This window comes from Oryctolagus cuniculus, chromosome 13 (assembly GCF_964237555.1).
Source record: "Oryctolagus cuniculus chromosome 13, mOryCun1.1, whole genome shotgun sequence".
NCBI lineage: Eukaryota > Metazoa > Chordata > Mammalia > Lagomorpha > Leporidae > Oryctolagus > Oryctolagus cuniculus.
Genome location: NC_091444.1, coordinates 48,174,693 through 48,192,971, shown reverse-complemented (window position 1 = coordinate 48,192,971; position 18,279 = coordinate 48,174,693). Strand labels below are relative to the sequence as shown.

Sequence of the window (18,279 nt, the reverse complement as noted above, 5' to 3'; positions counted from 1 at the left end):
TTTAAAACTAGAATAAAGGATTTAAATATTCTTACCAAAAAGGATGATAAATGAGGAGGAGATTATGATTACCCTGAGTTGAACATTGCATAGTGTATATACATATCAAGATATCAGGTGGTATCCCATAAACATGCAATTTTTATGTAACAGTTAAAATCAATTAATGTTCATAAATATCTATAGAGAAAAATATGGCATGAGTGGTAATAGCTGTAAGAAAAAAAATGTTAAAGGAAAGATTTATGTATGGATATTCTCCATCTCACAGTTCACTAACCTCAGAAATATTACCTCTGAGGGCTTAGCTAAATTGTCATCATTAGTATGAAAAATTCCCATTACATGTGCTCCATATTAACTTTACAGCATTTACTGTTTGTACGTAAGTTGAGAAAATCCAAAAGCAGCACTTACTATTTGTACTGTAAGTCGAGAAAATCCAAATCCCAAAAATGCTTCAGTATCTCAACTTTGTGAGCATCAATAGGATGTCACAAGTCTGATGGTTTGATGTACACAAACTTTGTTTCATCCACAAAATTGTTAAAGATATTATATAAAATTACCTTCAGGCTATGTGTGTTAGGTGTATATGAAACACAAATTAATTTCATGTTGAGACTTAGTCCCATTTGTAATATAGTTTATTATATATGCAAATATTTTAAAAAATCTGGGAAAGCAACATTCAGAACATTTCGAATTCCAAGCATTTCAGATAATACTCAACTTAAAATCACAATAGACTGATAGAAAAACTATAATAAGGCACAGGTCATCCTCTAATTCCAGGGACTTTACAATTTTGTCCTAGCTTATGCCACATGAGTTTCACTTTTTGATAAGAAAGGGTACATTCTTTTTTTTTAGAAAACTTTTATTTGATAAATATAAATTTCAAAAGTACAACTTTTGTATTATAGTGGTTTTTCCCCTCATAACCACCTTCCCACCCACAAACCATCCCATCTCCTACTCCCTCTCCCATCTCATTCTTCATTAAGATTCATTTTTTAAATATCTTTATATACAGAAGATCAGCTTAGTATATACTAAGTAAAGATTTCAACACTTTGCACCCACACAGACACACAAAGTATAAAGAACTGTTTGAAGACTATTTTTACCATTAATTCTCATAGTACAACACATTAAGGACAGAGATCTTACATGGGGAGTAAGTGCACAGTGACTCCTGCTTTTAATTTAACAATTGACACTCTTATTTATGACGTCAGTGATCACCCGAGGCTCTTGTCATGAGCTGCCAAGGCTATGAAAGCCTCTTGAGTTCACAAACTCTGACTTTATTTAGACAAGGCCATAACCAAAGTGGAAATTCTCTCCTCCCTTCAGAGAAAAGTACCTTCTTTCCACTGGAATCGCAACTCACAGAGATCTTTCATTTAGGTTATTTTATTCCCCTCAGTGTCTTGGCTTTCCATGCCTGAGAAACTCTCGTAGGCTTTTCAGCCAGAGCTGAATGCCTTAAGGGCTGATTCTTGAGACCAGAGTGCTGTTTAGGGCATTTGCCATTCTATGAGTCTGCTGTGTATCCTGCTTCCCATGTTGGATTGTTCTCGTTCTCTCCTTTTTAATTCTATCTATTGTTATTACCAGACACTTGGCCTTTTTTTTTTTTTTTGGACAGGCAGAGTAGACAGAGGAAGGTCTTCCTTTTTCTGTTGGTTCATCCCACAATGGCCACTGCGGCCGGCACGCTGCAACCAGTGCACCGCGCTGATCCGAAGCCAGGAGCCAGGTGCTTCTCCTGGTCTCCCATGCGGGTGCAGGGCCCAAGCACTTGGGCCATCCTCCACTGCACTCCTGGGCCACAGCAGAGAGCTGAACTGAAAGAGGAGCAGCCGGGACTAGAACCCAGTGTGCTGGCACCACAGGCGGAGGATTAGCCTATTGAGCTGCAGCGCCGGCCCAGACACTTGGTCTTATCTATGTGATCCCTTTGAGACTTAATTCTATCTTTATGAACAATTATGAACTTAAACTGATCACTTTAGTAAGATGACATCGGTACCTGCCAACTTAATGGGATTTGGAGTCCATGGAACGTTTCTAGCTTTACCCTTATGAGTAAGTCTGAGTGAGCATGTGCCAAACTGTATATCTCCTCCCTCTCTTATTCCCATACTTATTTTTTAACAGGCAGAGTGGACAGTGAGAGAAACAGAGAGAAAGGTCTTCCTTTGCCATTGGTTCACCCTCCAATGGCCGCGCTGATCTGATGGCAGGAGCCAGGTGCTTCTCCTGGTCTCCCATGGGGTGCAGGGCCCAAGTACCTTGGCCATTCTCCACTGCACTCCCTGGCCACAGCAGAGAGCTGGCCTAGAAGAGGGGCAACCAGGACTAGAACCCGATATGCTGGCACTGCAAGGCGGAGGATTAGCCTAGTGAGCCATGGCGCCGGCTCCCGTACTTATTTTTAACAGGGATCAATTTTCAGTTGGATTAAAACTTCTAAGAATAATTGTGTGTTAAAGAGTTTAACCAATGGTATTAAGTAGAAAGAGAAAAATACTAAAAAGAATAACATAGTAAGCTGTTCCTTGACAGTCAAGACAAGGGCTGATCAAGTCATTGTTTCTCATAGTGTCTGTTTCACTTCTACAGGTTTCCTTTTAGGTGCTCAGTTAGTTGTCACAGATCAGGGAGAACATATGATATTTGTCCCTTTGGGACTGGCTTATTTCACTCAGCATGATGTTTTCTAGTTCCTCCATTTTGTTGCAAATGACCAGATTTTTTTAACCGCTATATAGTGTTCTATAGAGTACACATCCCATAATTTGTTTATCCAGTCCTCTGGTGATGGGCATTTAGGTTGATTCCATGTCTTAGCTATTGTGAATTGAGCTGCAATAAACATGGAGGTATAATAGCTCTTTGATTTGCCAATTTAATTTCCCTTGGATAAATTCTGAGGAGTGGGATGGTTGGGTCATATGGTAGGGCTATATTCAGGTTTCTGAGTAATCTCCTAACTGTCTTCCTTAGTGGCTTTACCAGTTTGCATTCCCAACAACAGTGGAATGGTGTGCCTTTTCCCCTATATCCTTGCCAGCATCTGTTGTTGTTTAATTTCTGTATGAAAGCCATTCTAACTGGGGTGAGGTGAAACCTCATTGTGGTTTTGATTTGCATTTCCCTGATGGCTAGTGATCCTGAAAATTTTTTCATGTGTCTGTTGGCCATTTGGATTTCCTCTTCTGAAAAATGTCTGTTTAGGTCCTTGGCCCATCTTTTAAGTGGGTTGTTTTGTTGTTGCCGAGTTTCTTTATCCCTTTATATATTCTGGTTATTAATCCTCTATCAGTTGCATAATTTGCAAATAATTCTCCCATTCTGTTGGTTGCCTCTTAACTTTCCTAACTGTTTCTCTTGCAGAACAGAAACTTCTCAATTTGATGTGATTACATGTGTTAATTTTGGCTTTACTACCCATGCCTCTGGAGTCTTTTCCAAGAAGTCTTTGCCTGTGCCTATATCTTGTAGGGTTTCTCCAATGTTCTCTAATAATTTGATGGTGTCGGGTCATAGATTTAGATCTTTAATCCGTGTTGAGTGGATTTTTGTGTAAGGTGTAAAGGAGGGGTCTTGCTTCATGCTTCTGCATGTGGAAATCCAGTTTTCCCAGCACCATTTGTTGAATAGACTGTCCTTGCTCCAGGGATTGGTTTTAGCTTCTTGATCAAATATAAGTTGGTTGTAGATGTTTAGATTGATTTCTGGTGTTTCTAGTCTGTTCCATTGGTCTGTCCATCTGAGAAAGGGTACATTCTGCTCGAGGTAGCCATGCAGGGTCTCAGAACAGTTATGTCTTCACCATCTTCTAGCTGTGCCCATCTGTAGTATAGGCCTCCTTGGTCACTGTGGCAAAAACAGAGAGCTAGAGGTTTGCTGAAGATTTTGTGTTGGTTGATTTGGAAATGACACATGTTAATTCCATATTCTGCACATCCAGAACTAGTTGTATCACTCCATCTAAAGAGGTCAAGAAAATGTGGGAAAACAGGTAGAAGATTTGGTGCCTACCACTTTATCTTCAACAAATATTTATCTACTGCCTGCCGTGTTCCTTATATTCTTCTAGACCCTGCAAGTAATAAGAAAGAAAAAGAAAAATTCTGTCTTTGGTAGAAATATATGTTTTATGTTTTGATTAACATTTAAAGTTATTTTTATATATTTATAAGGCCACCTGTTTGGTCTTATATAATCCCTACACATTCTAAGAAAGTACAGTGCATATAAAAGTGGTTCAATAAATAACTATAACTAAATATAGTCATTTATGGCTTTTCGTTGAGGAGTCCATGCAGTTACATTCAAAGAATACTCCTCATGAATTCTTCAAGTTAGCTGTAATTTTAAGTGTAAATAATTCCTCTGGTTGATGTTCATACAGGCAGTCTTTGTTGTCTTCAAGGAATGTTGTTATGTATTAAGAAAATTGCTTCTAGAGTAAAAACTTCTGCTCATGGTTCCATTTATGACTATAAACTGGAGAATAGGAACACTTTCTGTTTGGAATAATGTAACATAATATTGCTTGGAATAATGTAACATAATATTTGGGGCTAAATCTGGGCAATCCAGAGCTCTATCAATTAAAGTAAGCACTCTTCCATTTACTAAATATTTATTAAGCTTTTATGATATAGTGTGGCAGGCGCAGGATGGATAAGAAGTTTCTGTCGAGCAAATTGCAACCTCCAGTTGCAGGTTATTTTATGTTTATTTTCTCTACTAAACAGTTTCAGCTCCTTCTCAATCATGAAATACCTCTAGAACATAGCCACCTGGTCTCTTTTGGAATGCTACCTTCAAGGTCTATTTCATGTTCAAGTCATTTTAATTATTGGAAAGTTCTTCCTTACATTTATCCAAAATTGAAGCCTACATCTCTGGGACCACATATATGAGGGTACTCCTTAATGTCTGTAGAAGATGGAATTAAAAGATAAATTTATTTTGACTACTAAACAATCTTCAAAGCCATGCATAGGTTTATTTTTCATAATTACTTTCTGTGAACTACCCTTATAGTAATTTATACCACCGTTCTTTCCTGTCTCAACCTTTAAGATAATCCATGGTAGTTACTCTGTTATTCCTAATATTCTCAACTCCAGTCCAAGTCGCCTCATTATTTTTATTACTTTCATTTTTTGTGAGTGTGTCTTAATGTGTGGTACCTCACATTGTATACAAGAATGGTTGGAACAGTTATTTAGTATGGTAGTATTATTTGAGATTGTAGGTTTATTGAGAAGTAATGGTTCCTGAAGTGGGTATAATGTAATTATAGCTAAAAGTACAAGTACGAAATGAAGAAACGTAAAAACATGAGGGACATCTTCTTTTTTTTTTTTTTTTTTTTTAAGATTTATTTATTTGAAAGTCAGTTACATGGAGAGAGAGAGAGACAGAGAGAGGGGAGAGAGAAATCTTCCATCCACTGGTTCACTCCCCAAATGGCTGCAATGACCAGAGTTGGGCCAGGCTGAAACCAGGAGCTTCTTCCAGGTCTCCCACATGTGTGGAGGGGTCCAGGCAGTTGGGCCATCTTCGGCTGCTTTCCCATGCTCATTACAGGGAGCTGGATTGGAAATAGAGCATCTAGAACATGAACTGATGCCCATATGGGAATATTGGCACTGTAGACAGCAGCTTAACCTGCTACACCATAGTGATGGTCACTTGAGGAACATTTAAGTAAATGCTTAGAAATGAAACAAAAGGAAGATAGGATTCTTTTCCTAAAACAGACAGGGGTGAGAATAAGGAATGTGTTAAATCCTTTAGCTAAATGGAGTAGGTTAAGGTGATTGGGTATATTGCAGTCCTAGAGTAAGTGTGGTTTTGGATCAAAGGGGTATTTGAAAGACAAACTTTTAGTGGGATTATGTGCTGTATCAGAAAGAAGAAATACTAGCAGGGAAGTGTTCAAATTTGGGGGTTCATGTTTTTGGTATATCAATTAAAGTGCTGCTTGAGATGCTTGCATTCCATATTATAGTACCTGAGTTTGAGTCCCAGCTCCTCTGTCAATTCTAGCTTCCTGTTAGTACCTACCTGGCAGGCAGCAGGTGAGGACTCAAGTACGTGGGTCCTTGCCATCCACATGAATTGAGTTCCTAGCTCCTGGCTTCCACCTGACCCAGTCTCAACTATTGGAGGCAAGTGAATCAGCAAATGGGATCTCTCTGTCTCTCTCATTTATTTTTGAAAGATGTTCAAATTCAGCAGAATAACTAGGAATAGTTACTGTTACCCAGCAAAAAGTTCTTTACATTGAGGCAAGGGAAACATAGGTGAAGAGAAGTTATATATGCAGGAAGTTACAGAATATGGTAAGGAGTGTTTTAGTAATGCATGAAGCATAACAGCTCATGCTTACTTTGTGGTAAGCAATAGGATTCTTGTCAAAATGATGAATAATAATGACAGTTGTGAATATGTATAAGGCCTAGCTATGTACACGATGACATTCTAAGTGTAACACATTTAATCTTCACAACAGCCCTATGTGGTACTTTTATTATACTCCTTTTAACAATGAGAAAACTGCTCCATAGAGAATTGGAATAATTTGGTGAATGTCATGTTTAATAAAATGGCAGAGCTAAGATCTTTTTGTTTTAAGATTTATGTTTATTTTGAAAGAGTTACACAGAGGAAGAGAGAGAGAGAGAGAATGAATGAATGAATGATAATCTTCGGTCCACTGGTTCACTCCCCAGATGGTTGCAAGGGCCAGGGCTGGACCTGGCCAAAGCCAAGAACCAGGACCTTCATCCAGGTCTCCCATGTGGGTGGCAGGGTCCCAAGCAGTTAGGCCGCCTTCTGCTTTTCCCAGGCCATCAACAGGGGGCTGGATCCAAAGTAGATCAGCTGGGACTCAGGACCCCACACCCATATGGGATGCTGATTTCCCTAGCAGTGGATTAACTTTCAATAACACAAATCCAGCGCCTAAAGCTAAGATCAGAATCCAGGTATTCTGGCTTCAACACCCTGTCGTCGTCTTTTTTTTTTTTTTTTTTTTTTTTTAAAGAGCTTTTATTTAATGAATACAAATTTCATAGGTACAGCTTTAGGAATATAGCGGTTCTCTCCCCATACCCACCCTCTCATCCCCACTCCCGTCCCACATCCTACTCCCTCTCCCATCCCATTCTTTATTAAGATTCATTTTTTATTAATTTTATATACAGAAGACCAATTTCATGGTAAGTAAAGATTTCCACAATTTGCGAGCACACACACACACACACACAGAGTATAAAGTACTGTTTGAAAACAAGTTTTACAGTTAATTCTCGAGTACAACTCATTAAGGACAGAGGTCCTACGTGGGGAGCAAGTGCACAGTGACTCCTGTTGTTGATTTAACAATTGACACTCTTATTTATGATGTCAGTAATCACCCGAGGCACTTGACATGAACCACCAAGGCTATGGAAGCCTTTTGAGTCCACAAGCTCCGTCAGTATTTAGACAGGGCCATAAGCAAAGTGGAAGTTCTCTCCTCCCTTCAGAGAAAAGTACTTCCTTCTTTGTTGCCCCCTTCTTTCCACTGGGGTCACACTCACAGAGATCCTTCATGTAGATAATTTTTTGCCACAGTGTCTTCACTTTCCATGCCTAAAATGCTCTTATGGGCTTTTCAGCCAGATATGAATGCCTTAAGGTCTGATTCTGAGATCAAAGTGCGGTTTAGGGCATTTGTCATTCCATGAGTCTGCAGTGTGGACTTCTTCACATGTTAGAATTAAAAAGGAAACAATATTTCATCTATTGTTATTACCAGACACTTGGTCTTATTTATGTGATCCCTTTAATACTTAAACCTTTCTATATGATCAATTACACACTTTATATGATCACTTTAACAAGTAAAATGGCATTAGTACTACCCAGCTTAATGGGGTTTGGAGTACCAGGGCAAGTTTTTAGTTTTACCCTTAGGGTTAAGTTTGTGGGAATGTGTGCTGAGCTGTACAGCTCCTCTCTCTCATTCCCACTCTTATTTTTTACTGGGATCTATTTTCAGTTGGTTTTATTCACCTATGAATTATGCTGTGTTAAGAGTTCGACCAATTGTATTAAGTAGAAAATGAAAATAATAAAAAAGATAGTAAACTGTTCCTCGACAGTCAAAACAAGAGCTGTTCAAGTCATTGCTTCTCATTGTGTCAATTTTACTTCTATAGGTTTCCTTTTAGGTGTTCTGTTGTCACAGATCAGGGAGAACATCTGATATTTGTCCCTTTGAGATTGGCTTATTTCACTAAGTATGATGTTTTCTAGATTCATCTATTTTGTTGCAAATGACTGGATTTCGTATTCTTTTTTTTATTGTTGTGCAGTATTCCATAGAGTGCATATCCCATAACTTGTTTATCCAGTCTTCCATTGATGGGCATTTAGGTTGATTCCATGTCTTAGCTATTGTGAATTGAGCTGCAGTAACCATGGGGGTGCAGATAATTCTTTTATTTGCTGATTTCATTTCCCTTGGGTAAATTCTGAGGAGTGGAATGGCTGAGTCGTATGGTGGGACTATATTCAGATTTCCAAGGGATCTCCAAACTGTCTTCCATAATGGTTTTACTGATTTGTATTCGTACCAACAGTGAATTAGGGTACCTTTTTCCCTAAAGCCTTGCCATCATTTGCTGTCTGTTGGTTTCTCTATGAAAGCCATTCTAACTGGGGTGAGAGAAAACCTTATTGTGGTTTTGATTTTCATTTCCCTGATGACTAGTGATCCCAAACAGTTTTTCATGTGTCTGTTAGCCATTTGGATTTCATCTTTTGAAAAATGTCTATTTAGGTCCTTGCCCCATCTCTTAAGTGGGTTGTTTGTTTTGTTGTGGTGGAGTTTCTTGATCCCTTTATATATTCTGGTTATTAATCTTTATCAGTTGCATAAATTGCAAATATTTTCTCCCATTCTGTTAGTTGCCTCTTCACGTTCCTGGTTTTTTTTTTTGTTTTTTTGTTTTTTTGACAGGCAGAGTTAGACAGTGAGAGAGACAGAGAGAAAGGTCTTCCTTCCATTGGTTCACCCCCCAAATGGCCCCAATGGCATGCACCGATCCAAAGCCTGTAGCCAGGTGCTCCCTCCTGGTCTCCCATGCAGGTGCAGGGCCCAAGCACTTGGGCCATCCTTCACTGCCTTCCCGAGCCACAGCAGAGAGCTGGACTATAAGAGGAGCAACCAGGACAGAATCCAGCACCCCAACCGGTACTAGAACCTGGGGTGCCGGCGCTGCAGGCAGAGGATTAGCCAAATGAGCCACGGCGCCAGCCTCCTGTTTGTTTTGCTGTACAGAAACGTCTCAATTTGATGTGATTACATGTGTTAATTTTGGCTTTACTACCCATGCTTCTGGAGTCTTTTCCAAGAAGTCTTTGCCTGTGCCTATATCTTGTAGGGTTTCCCCATGTTCTCTAATAATTTGATGGTGTCAGGTAATAGATTTAGATCTTTGATCTGTGTTGAGTGGATTTTTGTGTAAGGTGTAAAGGAGGGGTCTTGCTTCATGCTTCTGCATGTGGAAATCCAGTTTTCCCAGCACCATTTGTTGAATAGACTGTCCTTGCTCCAGGGATTGGTTTTAGCTTCTTGATCAAATATAAGTTGGTTGTAGATGTTTAGATTGATTTCTGGTGTTTCTTTCTTCCATTTGTCTATCCATCTGCTTTTGTACAAGTACCAGGCTGTTTTAATTACAACTGCCTTGTAGTATGTCTTGAAATCTGGTATTGTGATGCCTCCGGCTTTGTTTTTGTTGTCTAAGATTGCTTTAGCTGTTCAAGGTCTCCTGCGTGTATTTTGATTGGTATCGCATTGAATCTGTAAACTGCTTTCAGAAGAATGGACTTTTAATGATACTGATTCTTCCAATCCATGAATATGGAAGATTTTTCCATTTTTTTGTATCTTCTTCTATTTCTTTCTTTTTAATATTTTATAATTCTCATCGTAGAGATCTTTGACATCCTTGGTAGAATTTATTCCAAGGTATTTGATTTTTTTTTTGTAGCTATGTGAATGGGATTGATCATAGAAGTTCTTTCTCAGCTGTGGCTATATTTTTTGTACAAAGGCTGTCGATTTTTGTGTATGGACTTTATATCCTGCTACTTTTCCAAACTCTTCTATGAGTTCCAGTATTCTCTTGGTGGAGTCTTTTGGATCCCCTATATATAGAGTAATGTCGTCTGCAAAATAGGGATAGTTTGACTTCCTCCTTCCCAATTTGTATCCCTTTAATCCCTTTTTCTTGCCTAATGGCTCTGGCTAAAACTTTCAGGACTATATTGAATAGTAATGCTGAGAGTGGGCATCCCTTTCTGGTTCCGAATCGGTGGGAATGCTTACAGCTTTTCCCCATTCAATATGTTGCTGGCCATGGATTTGACATAAATTGCTTTGACTGTATTGAGGAATGTTCCTTCTATACCCAGTTTGCTTAAGAGTTTTCATCATGAAAGTGTGTTGTATTTTATCCAATGCTTTCTCTGCATCTATTTAGATAATCATATATTTTTTTTTTGTTCTGCAGTTCGTTGATATATCACATTGATTGTTCATGAATGCTGAACCATTTCTGCATACCAGGGATAAATCCCACTTGGTTTGGGTGGATTATCTTTCTGATGTGTTATTGGATTCGATTGTCTAGAATTTTGTTGAGGGTTTTTGCATCTGTATTCATCAGGGAAATTGGCCTATAATTCTCTTTCTCTGTTGCATCTTTTTCAGGTTTAGGAATTAAGGTGATGCTGGCTTCATAGAATTTGGAAAGTTTCCCTCTCTTTCAGTGGTTTTTAATAGCTTGAGAAGAATTGGAGTTAGTTCTTTAAATGTCTGGTAGAATTCAGCAGTGAAGCCATCTGGTCCTGGGCTTTTCTTTGTTGAGAGCACCTTAATTACTGATTCCGTCTTAGTTATGGGTCTGTTTAGGTTTTCTGTGTCTTCATGGCTCAATTTAGGTAGGTTGTATGTGTCTGGGAATCTATCCATTTCTTCTAGGTTTCCCCATTTGTTGGCATACAGTTCTTTGTAGTAATTTCTGATAATGCTTTTTTTCCTGTGGTATCTGTTGTTACATTTCCTTTTTCATCTCTAATTTTATTAATTTTGGTCTTCTCTTTTTTTTTTTTTTTTTTTTTTTTTTGACAGGCAGAGTGGACAGTGAGAGAGAGAGAGACAGAGAGAAAGGTCTTCCTTTGCCGTTGGTTCACTCTCCAATGGCCGCTGCAGCCGGCGCACCACGCTGATCTGATGGCAGGAGCCAGGAGCCAGGTGCTTTTCCTGGTCTCCCATGGGGTTCAGGGCCCAAGCACCTGGGCCATCCTCCACTGCACTCCCTGACCACAGCAGAGAGCTGGCCTGGAAGAGGGGCAACCGGGACAGAATCCGGCGCCCTGACCGGGACTAGAACCCGGTGTGCCGGCGCCGCTAGGCGGAGGATTAGCCTAGTGAGCCACGGTGCTGGCCTGTTTATCTTTTTAAAAAACCATCTCTTCATTTTGCTGATCTTTTGTATTTTTTGATTTAATTCTGTTTATTTCTTCTCTAATTTTAATTATTTCTTTTCTACTACTTTGGCATTTGGTTTGCTGTTCTTTTTTTAGATCTTAGAGATGCATTGATAGCTCATTTATTTGGTGCCTTTCCAATTTCTTGATGTAGGCCCCTATTGCTATAAACTTTCCTCTTAACACATGTATTGCTGTATCCCATATGTTTTGATGTATTGTGTTGTTGTCTTCATTTGTTTCCAGAAATTTTTCGATTTCTTTTTTGAGTTCTTCTATGATCCACTGTTCATTCAGGAGCATGTTGTTCAGTCTCCATGTGAATGCATATGCTCTAGAGATTCCCGAGTTGCTTGTTTCCAGCTTCATTGCAATTTCTGTTTGTCATAGAATGTCTTTATTTCACCTTCATTCATAAATGAGAACTTTGCAGGGTATAATATTCTGGGATGACAGTTTATTTCTCTTAAGACTTGGACTATATCTCATCATTCTATCTTGGGCTGTGGGGTTCTGGTAAGAAGTCCACTGTGAGTCTTACTGGAGATCCTCTGAAAGTAATCTGGTGTTTCTCTTCTGCACATTTTAGAAACTTCTCTTTGTGTTCTACTGTGTTGAGTTTGATTACAGTGTATTGTGGTGAGGATCTTTTCTGGTCATGTCTATTAGGAGTTCTATGTGGATCCTGTACTTAGATGTCCCTTTTTTTCTCCAAACTAGGGAAGTTTTGTGTTGTTATGTCACTAGAAAGCCCTTCTAATCCTTTCTCTCTTTTCATGCCTTCAGCAACTCCTGGAACCCATAGTTTGGGTCTTTTTATAGTATCCTGTAGATTCCAACAGTGTTTTTCAGTTTTCCAATTTTTTCTTCTTGTGTTGGGTCTGACTGTGTAATTTCCTGTGCTTTGTCTTCTTAGTCCAGTATTCTTTCTTCACCGATTCTGTTTTTAAGGCTCTCCACTGCATTTTTTGTTTGTTATATTGAATTGTTAATTTCATTTGGATTTCTTTTTTTTTGACAGGCGGAGTGGACAGTGAAAGAGAGACAGAGAGAAAGGTCTTCCTTTTGCCGTTGGTTCACCCTCCAATGGCCAGTGCGCTGCGGCTGGCGCACCGCGCTGATCCAAAGCCAGGAGCCAGGTACTTATCCTGGTCTCCCATGGGGTTCAGGGCCCAAGTACTTGGGCCATCCTCCACTGCACTCCCTGGCCACAGCAGAGAGCTGGCCTGGAAGAGGGGCAACCGGGACAGGATCTGGCACCCTGACTGGGACTAGAACCCGATGTGCCGGCGCCACAAGGCGGAGGATTAGCCTAGTGAGCTGCGGCGCCGGCCTGGATTTCTTAAGATCTCAATTTCATGGGAGAAATTTTCTTTGATGTCCTGTACAGATTTCAATGGTTTGTGCATTTGCTTCTGATTACTTCTATGCAATCTTATGATTAATTTTTTGAATTCCAATTCTTGGATTTCTTCCATCTCATCATCTTCACAATCTAGTATTGAAGTGTCATGTTCTTCTGGGGACATCATGTTGTCTTCCTTATTCTTTTTTTTTTTTTAAGATTTATTTATTTATTTGAAAGAGTTACACAGAGAGAGGAAAGGCATAGGGAGAGTGAGAGAGAGGTTTTCTGTCTGCTGGTTCACTCCCCAGTTGGCCGCAACAGCCGGAGCTGCACTGATCCGAAGCCAGGAGCCAGGAGGTTCTTCCGGGTCTCCCATGCAGGTGCAGGGGCCCAAGGACTTGGGCCATCTTTCACTGCTTTCCCAGGCCATAGCAGAGAGCTGGATTGGAAGTGGAGCAGCCGAGACTTTAACTGGCACCCATATAGGATGCCGGCGCTTCAGGCCAGGGCGTTAACCAGCTGTGTCACAGCGCCAGCCCCTCTTATTTCTTGAATTGGTGCATTTGTTGTTTGGCATTTGTGGAGAGACTCGTTGGCTGCTGCTTCTTTTTTGTTGTTGTTGTGGCAGCTTTTATCTTTGTACTGTAACTCTGTAGATAAGTGGAATGTCTCCTTTTGGTGAATATCTAGAGGCTTGTAGTAGGCGTGGCTAGAGATCTCTGTTCAGTTCTCTGGGGTTAAGGGCATGCCTAAGGTGACACATCCAGGTGTGGCATGGTAAATCTTCTTTTTATTAATCAGAAGGGAAATTTATTCTTCTCAGCTGAGCTCCTCTCCTCAAAGCAGACCAGTGCCTGAGCACTAGCCCCAGTGGGTATGATACTCATCTGCTCTGTCCCAAGGACCACACAAAGGATCTGTGCAGTCCTCAGTGTAAGTTCAGTTTCTCCAGCAATGTCTCTTACCATGTAATGAGGAAACTTCAAGCATGTGGAGTCTCCCACTGAGATTGCTCAAAGTCCCAGTGAGTTCTCCCACACACCCTCACTTTTCTTCACAGTCCCAGTACAGAAGCCTTACCCAGGCACAAGCTTCTAGCTCCGTTAGTTCTCCCCTCCAGTGTCAGGAGTCTCCGCTCAGCTGGTTGCTGAGCACGGACACAAGCTGGTGCAGCTGTTACATGTGTCAAAAATGGGGCCTGCTGTATTGGCTTGTCACAGGACGCTGTTGCAAAGTGATAGTGGAGAGAGAAACGTGTCCATCCCGTCCTTTTTTTTTTTTTGGTTTTTGGTTTCTTTTTTTTTTTCTCTAACTTGGCTGGTACACTATCGCCCATGGTGTTCCAAGCTGGTTTACCTCCAGGCTCTTCCTGCAGCTTTTTCACCAGTGGCTTGGGCTGCAGCAGTCTGGTCTCATCTCACTTTCCAACGCTGGTACATAGGCTGTCAGCTACTAGAGTCCCAAGTCGTGGGCACCCACACCCTCCACGTGGGTCCACCATATCCCTCTAATTTCGATAGCATTTCTTTTGCCATTTTCTCCCTAAATATTCTTTGAGACGACACTCTCTCCCTCCACTTTTTTAAAACTATCTTCTCCTGGGTTAGAGCAGTAAGCTCCCTCCCTACTCTACTATCTTGGAGCCACCTCAACACCTGTCTTTTTTATAGGTAGGTTACATTTCACTGTACTGTACAATGATTAAATCAGTGTGCCTTCTTTCACTTCTCAGAAATAATCTGTATCCTTCATGGTTTATATGGTACCACAGTTCCTGCTCCCCTCATGGAGCCAATGCCTTCCTGGCCTTTTCTTCCATACTGTTAGTGTTTGGCAGAGCAGTTCAGACACTGTTTGGGATACCTACATCCCTTGTCAGGGTACCTGGGTTCAATTTCCAGCTTCCTGCTGATTTAACCTGGGAGACAACGTAGGATGGCTCAAATATTTGGGTCCTTGCCACCCACATGAGAGACTTGGTTTGAGTTCTGTGCTCCTGACTGGCCTGCCCTAGCCCTGGCATTTGTGAACATTTGGGGAGTAAACCAGTAGGTGGGAGCTCAATCTCTCTCTCTCTCCCCTTCTTTCCCCCTCTCTCCCCCTGTCTCCCTCTCTCCCCTTCTCCCTTCCTCTCCCTCTCTTTCAAACAAGTAAGTAAATCCTACTCTGTAGATAAAAAGCTAATTTCATTCATTCATGCCAAGATATAAATGACTTATATGGCTCAATATAAAATAACATTCCTAGGCTTGAGTGTTTTTTTTTTCCTAAGGTAGAGAGGGGAATGTTAAGAGACCATAAATAACCTTAGCATCAAACCCTGTTGAAGTTTAAAGTACATATGGGCATGGGAGATTGAGTAAGTCAGGAGCATGGCCATCTATGCTCTTCAGATTATACCGTTGTTTAGTTGGCCTAGGCTTGCAGAAATAAGGTCAGAACATAAAAGTTGAAATAAAAAAATAAAAGGTACATCTTTGTTTTTTTGATCCAGTAATTTTAGGACTACCTCATTTCCAGTTTTTTATCAGAGAAGAGTTCGGATATAACCTCAAGAGGGATAAATCTCAGGAGAAAGCTTTAACTTGGACACAGCCAGTCATCGATTGGAAAAAAAAATAATAATTGCATTCTACAGTTTCAGTGTTCATGTATTTATATCTAGTCTGAGTAATGTCAAAGATTTCAGTTTTATTCCCTTGTTTCCTGTAGAAACAAAACTCTCTCAGACAGGTCTATGACTTACTTGCTCTAGGAACATTACATCCTGAGAATGTTAACCTAGAGTTATCCTTGATACCCCTCTTCTTATTCCAAACAAGTCGGTCATCAAGCCCTTTCATTCTTTGGAAGGTTCATCATATATTTCACTCTAATTCAGTTATTTCAACACTTACTGAGTGCCTGCTTTATGCCAGGTACTTGCATTGGGCTTATAAGCATCCTTACCTGAAATATCTCATCTTTTTGGAGTGAATGTAGCATAATGCATGCAAGTGTGAAAGTATTTTTTTTTTTTTTTTTTGACAGGCAGAGTGGACAGTGAGAGAGAGAGAGAGACAGAGAGAAAGGTCTTCCTTTTGCCGTTGGTTCACCCTCCAATGGCCGCCGCGGCCGGCGCACCGCACTGATCCGATGGCAGGAGCCAGGAGCCAGGTGCTTTTCCTGGTCTCCCATGGGGTGCAGGGCCCAAGCACCTGGGCCATCCTCCACTGCACTCCCTGGCCACAGCAGAGGGCTGGCCTGGAAGAGGGGCAACCGGGACAGAATCCGGCGCCCCGACCGGGACTAGAACCCGGTGTGCCGGCGCCGCTAGGCGGAGGATTAGCCTATTGAGCCGCGGCGCCGGCCAGTGTGAAAGTATTTAAGTACAGAAGTAGTATTTGGGAGAGAATGTCTCTGCTAAAGAAAGTCAGAAAGACGTGCTCAGGGAATGATGGTTGAACAGGGTTTTCAAGGAAGAGTAAGAGTTTTTCAGAATAATGGCAAAAGCAAACGTTGTAACTTGAGGGCAAGTAAATGCAAAGACATGAAAGCACAGAGTGGCCTTTAGACTTGGAAGCACAGTGTGGCCTGGCACCTACAAGTAGGTCATTGTGAAATAGTCAAAGTTTGAATCAAGGAGTGTGAGAAAGATCTGGTTTGCTTTTTTCCTTATTGTCAGAATCATCATATGCCTAAAGAGACAACTGGTTTATTTTCATGTCTGTGATTATTTAAGGCCTAGTTTTCTTTTTGTCTTTAGTTATTATTTATTTTTGGTACCCTGCTGAAGTCTTACCTGTGTACCACTCACTGAGATTTCAGCTGCTATGTCTTTTTTTTTTTTTTTTTTAAAGATTCCTTTCTTTGTTTCAAAGGCAGAGCAACAGTGAGAAAGAAGGAGATCATCCATCCTCTGGTTCACTCCCCAAACGGCCACACAATCAGGGCTGGGCCAGGCTAAGGCTAAGAGTCAGGGATTCCATCTGGATCTCGCATGTGGGAGGCTGGGGCCCACATGCTTAAGCCAATTTCCTCTGCCTTCCCAGGCATGTTAGTAGGGAGCTGGATTAAAAGCAGAACAGCCATAACTTGAACCTACGCTCCTATATGGTATGCTAGCATTGCAATCAGTGGCTTAACCCACTGTGTCACAATGCTAGCCACAGCCACTGTGTCCTGACATCTACTGTTTATGTATACTGTGTGTCCTCAATCGTCTGCCCTCCATGGTAATTGTTTTATACTAGTTTCTGTGGGTGATGAAAGCAGAAGTGACAACTTTCATATCTGCCTGCATGGTCTTATAAGTTTTGTAATCAGATTTGCGTGTTATAATTTTGAAAATTTTTGGAGTTAGGGAATAATATGAAAATAGTGTTAGTCTATGTTAATCACAATCATGTAAATTACTGGGTCAAATAATTTGGTTCAGCAGTGAATTTTCCTTGGCTCTGTCCAAGATCTAGTATAATATTCAGAAGGTATAATGTGATAGAAGAAAACAGGAAGAGGATGCCCCCTTTCCATTTCTGAGAGATAAGAACTTCTTACATTTATACTCCTGTGGTTTCTAGCCTTAGCCAAGAGAGAAAAATAATCAAGAATTGTTTATTCAGTTTCTTTTGTTCATCATAAAATTTGAAAACATAAAAAGGCTAATTATAAATTAAATATACTGCTTTAAAATGAAGTTGAATGGAAAATTCTATCAATGCAAGCTGAATTTTATGTTAATTTACTTATAACTTCTTTTTTAAGGATGCTGGGCAGTTTTATGCTAAATATAAAGAAACGAGATTGAAAGAAAAGGAAGATGCACTGACTAAAACTGAACTCGAAATACTTCAAAGTGAGTTTATAACACTGTCTTACTATGTTAACTATATCATATAAAAGTAATTTTTAAAATGTGGATTTCCCTTAAATTCAGCAATAATTAAATTTTCTGTGCTTTCTTTGCTACTTCCTGATAGTTACTGTGCTTAATGAATTACACCTGGAAAATGATTTGTTATATCATTGAACCACATAAAGTCTAATATTGAAAGAGGCATAAAGTTTTACACGAAGTCCTATAACCACTCAAGTCTCAGGGCATCCAAAATCTACAAAATCTTAAAATACTCCAGTAGTGTAACTATGATTGATATTTATTGACTGAGATTAGCCAATTAGCCAACTTTCTTTCTATTATAATGGTACTATAGTAATTCAGAAACCTGAAAATGATTTTTGTTTTGAAAATTTCATTTCATTTGTGTTATTGTTATATAATTGAATAAACTTGAATAAATTGTTGCAAAGAAACCTTCTGTTTAACAAGAATAAGCCCTGGTTGATTTTAAGAAAAGTTGAACACAGTATTAATG

General features: G+C 40.1%; 1 protein-coding gene across 2 annotated transcripts in view; it reads left to right on the top strand.

The window, feature by feature from the left end:
* DNAJC1 (DnaJ heat shock protein family (Hsp40) member C1) overlaps window positions 1–18,279 on the top strand; it is a 196,922-nt gene that overhangs the window by 85,492 nt on the left and 93,151 nt on the right. For both annotated transcript variants that reach the window (XM_002717400.5, XM_051820685.2), the window contains one exon: window positions 17,669–17,759. In XM_002717400.5, coding sequence (XP_002717446.2) covers window positions 17,669–17,759 — 91 coding nt within the window. The remainder of the gene's footprint in view (window positions 1–17,668; window positions 17,760–18,279) is intronic.